The sequence below is a fragment of the Sturnira hondurensis genome, unplaced genomic scaffold, assembly GCF_014824575.4.
Source record: "Sturnira hondurensis isolate 20B ecotype Veracruz unplaced genomic scaffold, ASM1482457v3 Scaffold0023649, whole genome shotgun sequence".
NCBI classification, from domain to species: Eukaryota; Metazoa; Chordata; class Mammalia; order Chiroptera; family Phyllostomidae; genus Sturnira; species Sturnira hondurensis.
In genome coordinates this window covers 4,298-17,759 of record NW_028096280.1, presented here as the reverse complement: position 1 = coordinate 17,759, position 13,462 = coordinate 4,298, and the positions used below count along the sequence as shown (strand labels likewise).

At 45.6% G+C, this 13,462-nt stretch overlaps 1 protein-coding gene across 1 annotated transcript; it reads left to right on the top strand.

Moving 5' to 3' along the window:
- The first annotated feature begins 6 nt into the window (after window positions 1-6).
- LOC118981125 (histone-lysine N-methyltransferase PRDM9-like) lies at window positions 7-13,120 on the top strand. Its single transcript, XM_037037853.1, has 9 exons — window positions 7-110; window positions 1,869-1,975; window positions 3,944-4,100; window positions 4,705-4,806; window positions 5,005-5,276; window positions 5,684-5,751; window positions 6,848-7,041; window positions 9,408-9,791; window positions 11,848-13,120. The coding sequence occupies exons 2-9, from the start codon at window positions 1,970-1,972 to the stop codon at window positions 12,042-12,044; spliced, it is 1,380 nt and encodes a 459-aa protein (XP_036893748.1). The 5' UTR covers window positions 7-110; window positions 1,869-1,969; the 3' UTR covers window positions 12,045-13,120.
- The last annotated feature ends 342 nt before the right edge of the window (window positions 13,121-13,462 follow it).

Genomic DNA, 13,462 nt, shown 5'->3' with positions numbered 1-13,462 from the left:
TCTCAGGGCCCTGCGACCAGCTTTCCTGTGTCACCACCCCAGGCAGGCCACCAAGCTCCAGGAGGAGGACCCTGAGGACGCTGATGAAGAATGGGCTCCAAGGCAGGGAGGTGAGGGGCAGGAGGAGGCAGAGCTGCCCTCCCGACACGGACCTGGTGTTGGTCAGGCTGCATCTCGGGACATATCCAGGGGACAGGGTTTGCTTGTCCAGCGAACACACAGGATGCAGAACAGTGTGTCGTACAGTGAGGGGCTATTCCTGTAAACTTCAAGTGTGCAAAATCACCTTATATATTTATAGACACATTAAGAACCAGTAAATGTACAAGAATATACAAGTGAATAAGAAATTCAGAAGAGTTGTCATTGCAAGAGAGAGAGGCAGGTTGGACAGTGAGGAGTGTCCCCATAACTGGCTGCCACATGGCCTGCATGGAGACAGACGGGGAACAGTATTAACATGGTGATGATGGAGCTGCAGAGAGGGCCAGGGTCAGAAGTGGGTGATCACTGTATCACTTCCTGATATCGGCTATGGTGCTGTTCTGACCTGTATCATGAGTGTTTGATTGGTGGGGTCAGTCCACTTTCATGGGACTTGGGTCGAAACACAGCTGATGTGATCAAGATGTGATCTTTAACTTGACTGGAATTCTGTTTCTGTGATCAGCAGACTGTGGATGCCAACCAGAGTCTAATGATAAGGAAGGGAGTGGGTGGCCAGTATGTGCACAGGGGGGAGGATACCAGAGAAAGGAGACGAGGGATTCATAGTGCCCTTGTTGCATTCCAAACCGCAAGAACAAATGTCGGAGACTTTCAGGGTTTCAAAGGTGTTACTTTATTGGCCAAGTTTAACCTGCGCAGGGGCGAACTCTCAAAGTGTCCAAGGACACAGTGCCCGGGAGGGCTGCAAACAGGAGTCGCGCCAAAGGCTTACAGGCTTAGGGTTTTATGGAGGCGCAAGCAAGCTGGATACAGAAGCAAATGTGGCGGTTAGCGATTGGCTCAGGGGTACAATGGGGCTTCACATTATTGGTGAGTTTACCTTGTGCACTGGCCGGTGCTCTCTTACTTGATTGGTTAGTTGAGCTCGTGCACAGGGGTAAAATTTCCTTCCCTAGTAACTGTCCAGATGGCTATCTGCCTGACTGACCGTTGCTCTGGCACACCCTGTTCTTCGGGTGTGTCCCGGAGCCTCTTTGCATTAGTTAGCAAAACAACTTTTACTTCCTTATAGCTACGCTCTGGCTAGTTCCCCCTTGCCCTCAACACCTTTAGCCTGGACAAGGCCAGTTTGAACGAAGACAACAGAGCAGAGAAAGGGTTATGTTGAAGACATGGAGTCTCTGTGCAGTTACTTTTATTACATTTTTTTCAGGAGAGGCCTATTTATTTATTTATTTAAGATTTTATTTATTTATCTTTAGTGGGGAAGGGAAGGAGAGAAGGAGGGGAGTATCAGTGTATGGTTGCCTCTTGTGAGTGCCCTGCTGGGAACTGGCCTGCAACCCAGGCATGTGCCCTGACTGGGAATCGAACCGCGATCGTGTGGTTTACAGACCCACGCTCAATCCACTGACCTACACCAGCCAGGGCTCAATTTATTTTTTAATAAATGTAATAGATGTTCTATGAACATAGGAGGAGGTGTAGAAGAAACTTTGTCTATTTTTTATCATTCTAATGAAATTAGTGGATGGCCCCAGTTAGAAGCATGGGCCTTAAAGATACCTCGGAAAACATTTTCCAACCATCCATGGATTGTTCTTGCACTACTCTCATTTACAGTTCTGTGTCCCTAAAAAGAATCTCCAGATTTTAGGAACAGTTACCAACCAAAACACTAATTTCTCATCATCTTTCAGTGAAGCATCCTTGGGTGCCCTTCAGAAGGGAACAGAATAAACACCAGAAGGTCAGTATTTCCCAAATCCTGTTGACAAGAAAATTTTCCTCCTGGATAGAAATGCAGGTAAGAATGGGAAAATGCAGAAAGTATCCTAGGAACTGCTGCTTTCCTTTCCTCGTCTCTTCAACACATTGTCCGATATTACCATCTTTTTTTAAAGATTGTATTTATTGATTTTTTTGGAGAGAGGGGAGAGGGAGAAAGTAAGGGAGAGAAGCATGTGTGAGACACACCTGTATAGGTTGCCTCTCACACACCCTCAAGTGGGAGACCTGGTCCCCAATGCAGGCATGTGCCCTGACCAAGAATGGAACTGCTGACCTTTCACTCTGCAGGCCAGCGCTCAATCCACTGAGTCACACCAGCCAGGGCTCACCATCATCTTAATAGTTAACAACTACAGCAACAATAGTAACTACCATTTGCTTCATTCTCACAATGTTTCAGACTTTAAGAATTCTATGTGAATAAACTCACTCAAACATTGCAACAACCCGATGAGGTATGTACTATATAACTCCATTTACAATGAGGAAAGTGATCTTTCAGAGATATAGAAATGTTTGACTCTTTCAGAGATATAGAAATGTCTAAGATCACAGAATCAGTGGTAGTGCAATGTAACCCATATTTGCTTCTCTAAAACACTTACAAACTCATTAAAACTTTCAGAGTTTTGCCCTCACCACCATGACCAGTAGGTTGTCATGCTGCAAAGTGAAAGATCCCCGGTTTGGCTCCTGGTCAGGGCGCATGCCTGGGTTGTGGGCCAGTTTCCAGGTTGGGGTCACTGTTTCTCTCTCTCTGTCTTTTTCCCTCCCTTCCCCTCTCTCAAGAAAATGAACAAAATCTTCTTTAAAAATTAGAAAAATAAACTTTCACAGCTTCTAAATTTTACATTGTCTTATCCATATGTCCTTACATGAATCATCTGACTGACTGTTTCAACCAAAGTTCTTCTCTGCTATGCTGAAGTGAGAAATGCACTAAGACCCTCTGAATGAGGAAAGTGTACGATGTGTGGGCAGTTGGTGCAGTGGGTGGTCCCAGGTGAAGAAGAATGTAAAATGTCCAGGATCACAGCTTCCCACTCTAATCAAAAAAAGCATCTCCCACTCCTGAGGAGCTTCAGGTTCGATGATTGAGAAACAACAAATAATAAAATGACTTAAGGACATCACATAGGTTACACACTCTTCTATAGAAACTCATCCATCCGGAACTGATTTCAAATGCCCTTTCTTATAGGGTGAAGGAACAGCTTCTTTCTCTGAGTTCCAATGAGGCCACTCTCATCCTATTTAGAGTCATTTGTTCAACCCGCCCCCCTTCGCCTTGTGAGCTCTTTGAGAGGCTGGTCCATGTCTGAGACTTCTCAGAGGTTACAGGCCCAGATCAGGGCCCCCGAGGGCCCCCAAATGTTTGCTGAGTGATTTCACAATTACAAATTAAACTAGAAGATGATCAATGAACGCTGAAGGCAATTTCTCTGAGATGTGAAATATGGAGAGAGCTGAGGAGTAAATTGATAGCAGGATTGTAATCTCACATTCATACTGTATTACACAATTCACAGAACATTTTGGTGAGCATTATTTAATTGCACTTTCACCGTGACATTGAAAATTAGCATGTTAGAGGTCATGAAACTGAAGACAACTAGCTACTGATACAGCCTTATTCAAACAAAATTGGTGGGAACCAGCTGATCTAAGTACAAATATCCTTTCTAAGGTATTGCAAATTTTATCATCATTTTATTTATTGTCTAGATATGTTTCTGCCAACTATTTCTTTATTCTTTTCCTAATATCCTTCACTCAATGTTATAGAGACAGTTAAAGAAGAGAGCCATAAGGCACGAGTTCTAATCTTGGGTTCATTATCCACATCGGCTCTCTCCCCTCTAGTATTCATACTCCCTATGTGTTTCCAAGGGTTGAAGTATCAAAGACATGCATGTAAAATGTATCATAAGCCTCAAAAAAGTAAATACATGTTATCTTTTAATGTGTGACTCTTATATTGAAGGCCACATCCACAGTGCCATTAAGCAATGAAGACAGTTTGAAGGAATTATCAGGAATAGCAAATTTAATGACTGCAAGTGACTCAGAGCATGGCCAGAAACCAGTGCCCCCTCCTGGAGAAGCATGTGCCTTTGGAAAGCACACTAGACAAAAATCAGGTAAGAAAAAATAATTTGGAAACTTTAGTTCTAAGTCATATACAAGGGCTGATAAATATACCTAGGTATTCGAGGTGGACTATGGATGGGCCTGGATTTAGGCTGGGCTAAGCTGAGTGTAAAGATACCACTGGTCCTTTGGGCAAATCCTATAAATTCTCTGAGCTCCCAAATGCTAATGTGTAAAGTGAAGTAAGGATATTTCGCTCATATGTTGTTTGAAACATGAAATTGAATTTAAAATAGGTGACACATGCAACTTGTCCAATACATCCATCTCTGATAATAGCAACCACACTTTACTGGTGTTGTGTGCCTAGGCCTTTACTCAGTGCCTAGCTCATAATGTGCACTCCATAAATATTTTATGATTACAGGTTGGCAAATTAAACCTCATAATGGGAAGATCTAGAAACTAAAATTGAATCAGTCATTAGTTAGTGTGGAGTCTTCATCTTCTGAACCAATAGTTAACAGTAAAATACCAGAGTGTGCAAAAGAACAGGTGATCATTTGATGGGAGGAGATTGTGTGTTATCTGACAAAATGGGAACTAATGCTCTAGACCCCACCAACCTCGCTCACCTGCTCTTCTCCAACTCAGAACTCAGGAGAAAGGAGATGGATGTGAAGATGTACAACCTACAAGAAAGAGAGGTTTGTGGGTACCAAGAGATCAACGAACCCCAGGATGATGACTACCTTTGTAAGTGACCCACACTAAGAAGTATATTATGATACAATAGTTTCATCTAGTCCTTTGGTCCCCAAATCGTTCCCTTCCTCTAGTAACCTGGAGTGCAGGATTGAGTTTCAATGATGTGAGTGCCGGACTCCCTCTGAAGCTCTTTGTGTCCACGAACATGCACTATACCTTTCCTAACCCTGTTGTTCTTGCCTCCAGATTGTGAGAAGTGTCAGAAATTCTTCATCGAAAGCTGTGCTGTACATGGGCCCCCTACTTTTGTAAAGGACAGTGCAGTGGAGAGGGGGCATCCCCACCACTCAGCCCTCACCCTGCCCCCTGGGTTGAGAATCGGGCCATCTGGCATCCCTGAGGCTGGGCTTGGAGTGTGGAATGAAGCAGCTGATTTGCCTGTGGGTCTGCACTTTGGCCCTTATGAAGGACACATCACAGAAGATGAAGAGGCAGCCAAGAGCAGATACTCCTGGCTGGTGAGAACTATTTACCTCTTCCCCTGTCCTCTGGCTTCCCACATTCCTTCTGAGGCCTGGAAGGACCTCACCTCTTATGTGCTAGACATGGAGGGGATGATGTGGTTAGCTCTGTGTACTGACTGGACTTCACATGAACACAGAGCTCCTGTTTAAGGATCAGAAGGTAAGGGGGAGCAAAGTGGTGCAGACACAAAGGAGTGGCTTCTCCCTTGTGGGGCTCCTACTGTGATTGGACAGGTAGACTCAGATGTGTAGATGATGCGTAAAAAAATATGTGGTCACAGCTGGCAGTTGAATCCCCATATAGGCTGAATGAGCTTTGATGACTATGGAGTAAAATAATTCTGACTATTACCTTCCCACCAAAAAAATAAAAGGTCTTTAACATCTTTTCTGAAACCCAGATCACCAAAGGGAGAAACTGCTATGAGTATGTGGATGGAAAGGACAGATCCTGGGCCAACTGGATGAGGTGAGGTCAACAGGTCTCTGGGTGACAGAGGGGACTCTCATCCCCCACAAGCCCATATATCTGTCCCTCTCATCATGCCTCCCTCAGTGGTCTCCCTTAATCCTTTTTTCCTTCTTTTTCTCCATACAGTGTTCTTTCATTTCAGGGGACTTTTAGGAAAAAAGTATAGCATGTGTCCTCAAAATATAAAACTCTCTGCTAGACACCATCTGGGTGCTGAAAAGGACCTTGAAGAGCCTAAATTCACCAAGGACACTGGATTCCTTTAATTTATCAAATGAATATTAAGCACTTACCGTGTTCTAGTTACAGTGAAGGACTACATTACTTCAGATCACACAACCCATGTCCTTATGGAGGACCTCTCGCAGACAGACATTAAACCAACTGCTTTTAGAAACTATAATTTTCAACAGGATTGCCTAAACCTGTGAGGGTAGCAAACCATCCCAGCCTCACTTCTAACTAGAGCTGGGCTCTGAGGCCTAAAGAGGAATGGTCATGGGCCCTTTCCTGAGAGGGGCTGTCTTTTATCAGGGTTAACAGAATGTGAATCAACTACTATTGTTCTGTTTTATTCTAACAAGACAAAAAGACATTCAATTTTCTATAATAACCTTGGGCAGGCAAGTGAATGGTATCCTACATAAAGTGTAGTGGGGTTGGAGAAAGGCCTCTCAAGAGAAAACAGACGTGGGCTGAGTACTGGATAACTAGTGAGCTAATTCAGAAGCAGAGCCCTAGATCAAGCACCAGGTTCTGTGGTGTGAGACAACTTGATTTAGAGTTTGGAGAAACCAGAGATCACTGGATATTATGGCCAGTCAGGGTGGAGGTTAAGTCTAGAACTGGGTTTGAGAAAATAGTAATAGGCAGGATGAACACTGCAAGCAGGACTTGGAGGTAGGAATTCACATGACACACTGACAGACACTCAGACACTTAACAGAAGTTTCCCCAGGAGCATTAGGGGCAGTGGGCAACACCAGAGCCTGAGGGCTTTAAGAATCAGTGAGGAAGGAGCTGGACATGTATGTAACAGGTAGTGGGAACTCATCACTGTGGTTTTCTTTCCCTTCATCTGCCTCAATCCCAGGTATGTGAACTGTGCCCGGGATGATGAAGAGCAGAACCTGGTGGCCTTTCAATACCATGGGCAGATTTTCTACCGAACCTGCCGGGTTGTCAGACCGGGCTGTGAGCTGCTGGTCTGGTACGCGGACGAGTATGGCCAGGAGCTGGGCAGCAAGTGGGGCAGCAAGTGGAAAAGACAGTTCGCAGCTGGGAGAGGTGGGCACCACTGTTCTTCAAAACAGAAAGAAAGAGAATTCTCCTTAGAAATATTCATGATTCAACTCTTAACTAGAGTAAAATCCACTCTAAAGTCAGTATACTTTCAAATCACATGCTTCAGAAATTCATAATTCATTCATATGCCTTTGACTCTTAGGCAAAATTTTTATATTTTTTATTTTTAAAATATTTCATGAACAAAATACATAACCACATATTGGCCTGAAAGATTGAAAGGCAAAAAAGTTTTCAATGTACTAACCAGTCCTTTCACCAAGGCAGTTTTTCTGAAACTTTTATTGCTGTTTCTTCTTAATTTTTCTCCATACTTGTAAATAGAACATTTTTCTTTATAGGCATTCATTATTTTTTAAAGATTTTTGCCCTGGCAGGTATGGCTCAGAGACTTGAGCACTGGCCTGTGAACCAAAGGGTTTCCAGTTTGATTCCCCACTGGGGCATATGTCTGGGTTTCGGGCCAGGTCCCCATTACAGGGCATGTGAGAGGCAACCACACATTGATGTTTCTCTGCCTCTCCCTCCCTCCCTTCCCCCTTTTCTAAAAATAAATAAATACATAAGTCTTTTAAAACAAATTTTTATTTATTTTTACAGAGAGTGGAAAGGAAGGAGAAAGAAAAATCAATGTGCAAGGGAAATATTAATCAGTTGTCTATGGCATGCCCCCAACTGGCCCACAACCCTGGCATGTGCCTGACTGGGTATTGAACTTGTAATGATAAGTTTTCAGACAACACCCAACCCACCAAGCCACACCATTCAGGCACGGTGCTGCATTCATTCATCATATCAGTGAATTATCATGTGAGGTCTTACTCTGGCGCACAGCATCCTGGGACATGGAAACACAGATAAACATGAGGATCACAATCACTGCTCTTGAGGAGCTGACTGGTGAAAGACGGAAACCCAGATACATGTGCTTGCATGTGCACAACACTACAGAGCAGTTAGTGCTTTGGGGAAAACTAATCCAGGACAAGTGCCTAAGGGATCAGTGTGAGGGAAGGTGCAGTGTGGCAGGTGGTCCGGGAACGGGTCTCTACAGATACAACATTTACAAAAATACTGCAGGCAAAGGATCCCAGGCCAAGGGAGCAGCTAGTGCAGGGAAGAAAAGAGGTGCGGCGTTGAATTGTTTGAGGGTCACGCAGATCTTGTCTCAGCATAGAGGATAAGAACGGAGTTCAGATAGATGCCTAGCAACCTGGAAATGCAGTGACGATGATCCTACTTGAGACACTGGGGACTTTCCTGAGTGCAAGTGTGTAGTTGTCAGCTGTTGAGTGGTGTGTTCTCTGTTCTGATTATACTTCGTTAATTTTTAGAAAATAAACTCCAGTGGGGCCCTGGCTGGTGTAGCTCAGTGGATTGAGCACAAGCCTGCGAACCAGAGGATCGCGGTTCGATTCCCAGTCAGGGCACATGCCTGGGTTGCAGGCTGTTCCCTGCAGGCCAGTTCCCAGCAGGGGACGCACAAAAGGCAACCATACATTGATGTTTCTTTCCCTCTCTCCTTCCCCTATAAAGATAAATAAAATCTTTAAGAAAATAAATAAATAAACTGCAGTGGGGAATCCCCTCAGAGATTACTTCATCTCCAAGTGAGAGAGTATGGTAGATCGGCCAGAGAGGAACAGGAGTCAGGCGTGTAAGACGGGTGGTTGGAGAAGTATTTTGAAACAGAGGAGTTCTCAGTGTATTTGAAATGGGCTAGCGCTGAATGAAATGAAGCATGAATATCTGGTGTGAGGCTTGAGGAAGGACTTTTAAAAGATTTTATTTATTTTTAGAGGGAAAGAGGGAAACATGAATGCCTGGTTGCCTCTCACACGCCCCCTACTGGAGACCTGCCCACAACCCAGGCATGCACCCTGACTGAGAATTGAACCTGCAACTCTTTGCTTCTGCCACTTGACCACTGAGCCACACCAGCAAGGGCAGGAAGGACATTTTATTTGACTGTTTTGGAAACCAGAGAGAAGCAATTCCTAGTTGGGGCCTGTGGTTTTCCTTTTTAACATGACTTAGAAGATACTGATACATGGAAAAGGTCACTGCAGTTCCATCCACACAGGGAGTGAAATGGCCTCTCGTGATCCTTGAAAGCCCCTAGTCTGGGCAATATTAGAAAAGACCCTTGGTGTGGGCTTTCTAGATTTCTGAAGAGGCACTGCAAAAAATAAAAAGGAAAATAAACTGCAAGTGGACACTTTGAGGGGTAAAGAGCTTGCGTTGTCACCACAGAAAGAAGGATTCATGGGGCAGGTCTTACCAGGAGACGTGTCATACGGCCCAAGCGTTTTCATCAACATCTCCCTGACCAAACCTTTCTCTTTCAGGGGAACCAAAGCCAGAGGTTCACCCATGTCCCTCCTGCTCTCTGGCCTTCTCCACTCAGAAATACCTCAGCCAACATGTGAAACTCAATCATCCCTCTCAAATTCTCCAGGGAACATCTGCAAGAAAACACCTCCAAGCAGAGGAACCCTGTCCAGAGGATCAGAATTGGCATCAACAACATACTAATACACACAACTGGAATGATAAAATTGAAGGTCAAGAGGCTAAAGAGAGGTCCAAACCTTTGCTTAAAAGGACCAGTCAAAAGAGAATCTCAAGATCTTTCCAACCTTCCAAAGAACAAATGACAAGCTCTAACGAACATGAGCAAATGATGGAGGAAGAGCCCCGCAGAGGCCAGAAAGAGAGTCCAGAGGGTGCAGGCAAGTTCTTTGTGAAAGTAGGAATGTCAAGAATAACAACAGTCGAGCATGGAGGGTGTTCGCAAGGCTTAAATGATGGGTCACATCTAATCAGAGGCCAGAGAACACACTCTGGGGAGAAGCCCTATGTTTGCAAGGAGTGCGGGAGAGGCTTTACATGGAAGTCAGGTCTCATCAGACACCAGACAACACACTCAGGGGAGAAGCCCTATGTTTGCAGGGAGTGCAAGAGAGGCTTTACACGGAAGTCAGGTCTCATCAGACACCAGAGGACACACTCAGGGGAGAAACCCTATGTTTGCAGGGAGTGCAAGAAAGGCTTTACATGCAAGTCATATCTCATCACACACCAGAGGACACACTCTGGGGAGAAGCCCTATGTTTGCAAGGAGTGCGGGAGAGGCTTTACATGCAAGTCAGCTCTCATCGGACACCACAGGACACACTCTGGGGAGAAGCCCTATGTTTGCAAGGAGTGCGGGAGAGGCTTTACATGCAAGTCATATCTCATCACACACCAGAGGACACACTCAGGGGAGAAACCCTATGTTTGCAGGGAGTGCGGGAGAGGCTTTACAAGCAAGTCACATCTCATCAAACATCAGAGGACACACTCGGGGGAGAAGCCCTATGTTTGCAGGGAGTGCGGGCGAGGCTTTACACGGAAGTCACATCTCATCAGACACCACAGGACACACTCAGGGGAGAAGCCCTATGTTTGCAGGGAGTGCGAGAGAGGCTTTACATGCAAGTCAGCTCTCATCGGACACCACAGGACACACACGGGGGAGAAGCCCTATGTTTGCAGAGAGTGCGGGAAAGGTTTTAAACAGCAGTCAGCTCTCATCAGACACCACAGGACACACTCAGGGGAGAAGCCCTATGTTTGCAGAGAGTGTGGAGGAGGCTTTACACAGAAGTCAGTTCTCATCACACACCAGAGGACACACTCTGGGGAGAAGCCCTATGTTTGCAAGGAGTGCGGGCGAGGCTTTACCCAGAAGTCATATCTCATCACACACCAGAGGACACACTCAGGGGAGAAGCCCTATGTTTGCAGGGAGTGCAGGAGAGGCTTTACATGCAAGTCAGATCTCATCAGACACCACAGGATACACTCTGGAGAGAAGCCCTATGTTTGCAGGGAATGCGGGAGAGGCTTTACATGCAAGTCATATCTCATCACACACCACAGGACACACTCAGGGGAGAAGCCATATGTTTGCAGGGAGTGCGGGAGAGGCTTTATATGCACGTCAGATCTCATCAGACACCAGAGGACACACTCAGGGGAGAGGCCCTATGTTTGCAAGGAGTGCGGGAAAGGCTTTACATGCAAGTCAGCTCTCATCGGACACCACAGGACACACTCAGCTGAGAAGCCCTATGTTTGCACGGAGTGCGGGAAAGGTTTTACACAGCAGTCAACTCTCATCAGACACCAGAGGACACACTCAGGGGAGAGGCCCTATATTTGCAGGGAGTGCAAGCAAGGCTTTACACAAAAGGCACATCTCATCAGACACCAGAGGACACACTCAGGGGTGAAGCTCTATGCAGGTGGACTGAGTGAGTCCTGAGTGTTAATTTGCATCTCAATAGCCATAGGAAGTCTATGGCCTCTTACTCTCCCCAAGATTGCAATTACTATACAAGTGACTGGTTAAATAAATCCTCCAGGTTTATGACAAGAGATGAGATGGACAAACAGTTCCATGAGTGATATGGGGATGTCAGCACCAATCTACTTCATGGCTTTTTGACGTTCTTTTCTAAAATGTTTTGTCTTCATACAAATATGTAGCCCATGTCTCTCATTCCCCCCATCACTGAAAGCAGAGAGTTCCATAAGAGCCACAAAGAACTCACACAGCCACAGAAATTCAAGGCCTGCAAATGCATAAGCCTTTAGTCAATCTGCTTTGGTTTCTGCCCAAAAAGAGGGACTTGAGACAGATGCATCAGAGAAGGGAATTCCCCGGAATCCTGGGAAGTGGGGCCTTTTCTCCTAATAGGCTTCCTACACTCCTCCCTTGGCTTCTCTTGGCTCTTCTAGTTTCCTACAACCTCTGGAGCCTCAGAGGTGAATGGCAGGGAGAAATGTATGTGAGCCGGGCTCAGTATGTACACCTCGTCTTCCTCACTGTCCTTGCTGCCCCTTCAGGGTCAGCATTTTCTGGTGAACAGCACACAGTTTCCACATCAGTCCTTAGTGTGAGTCTCAGCTCTGTCTTCTCCAGCTGTGTGATGTAAGGCATGATTCTCAACTTCTCTCTGCCTGCTTACTAGTCTGTACAACGGAAATGGGAACTCCAGCCTTTCAGTTTAACATTCAAACTGGAGTCAGCACAGAAAGAATCTGGCAAGAGGATCGCTGAGATCACAAGTCCTGCTGAACAGCCTTCAGTGCCCATGTCTTCTGGGTCTTTAGTGCTGGACAAAGGAAGGTAAGGACAGGGTAGGAGTCTGTATCCAAATTCAGAATTTGAGCAGACCCCACTGCTTTCACCACAGAGACTCAGATTCCCCAAGAAGGCCTGAGGTGGGAGATTCACTTCCCTCCAAGTCACCACCCTCCCACTGACCCTGTGCACCTTCAGAGCCTCTTCAACACAGGTAGGTGGTACTGAGAGTGACATGTGAAACAAGACCCTTGGCTACCCCTTGCTGAGAACTGACACTGGGAACAGCATGTGCCCCCACTGGTGTGTTAGGATAGATGGTGAGCCAAGGCGGGAAGAACAAGGAGGAGTTAGTACTCAGCAGACCTCAGCCTGGTCCAATTCTATTGCCATATTATCCAGCATCAGAAGAAACACCATGCTAACACATTGACATTCTAGGTATCATTCCCACTATCTGGGAAAGAAAGGATTTGAAACTTCATCCCAAGGCCTAGAAGATAGGAGAGGGTCCACAGCACTCAAGGAAAGGACCTGTAAATCAAATTTGGCTAATTGCCTCTGGTCACTATCTGATTTATGAGAGGGTCCCTAGTGCTGACAGAAAAAGCCCATAGGTAACTGGGTAATTGCCTCAACTTTAATTCTGTAATGTGTCTATATTACAAGATGACCAAAAGGGATCTGAAGCAAGATAAGGATTTAGGCTATGACACCCACACCTACATTTGGGTAGTCATGTCCCCCATGGAAGCTGGCACCACTTTTACCTGTCAATATGTAACTTCACCTCCATCCCACCAACTATGAGTCAGGACAAAGGACCTGGTGCCCTTGCCATCCAAGCTCTTTCACTCCCGCCTCAGCAAGACCTGTCCTCTCCCATGAGAACGTATCACTAATAAACCCTGCTTGCGTGCTAATACACTTGCTGATCTGCAATTTCTTACTGCATTGACAAGGAGAACCGAGTTTCTCCTGTGACAGATGCACCCAATCTGTATGTGGCATTCATGAAGCCCGCAACACACAAACTTCTGTAATGCACTTTCCTTGTACCTGGGCCGCACAGGGCTTCATACATCACTGACACCATCTTGAAATTAGTGCTTATTTGATCTTTAAACTTTTGTTTGTGAAGTGAACTCTGATGGGATAATGGATATGCACAGTATTGGTCCTTCCTGGCCACCCATTCACAGATAGTGTCCACAATGGCCCAAGAGCATGAAATTCCCATGGACCCAATGGGTGCGAGTCCAGCAAGAC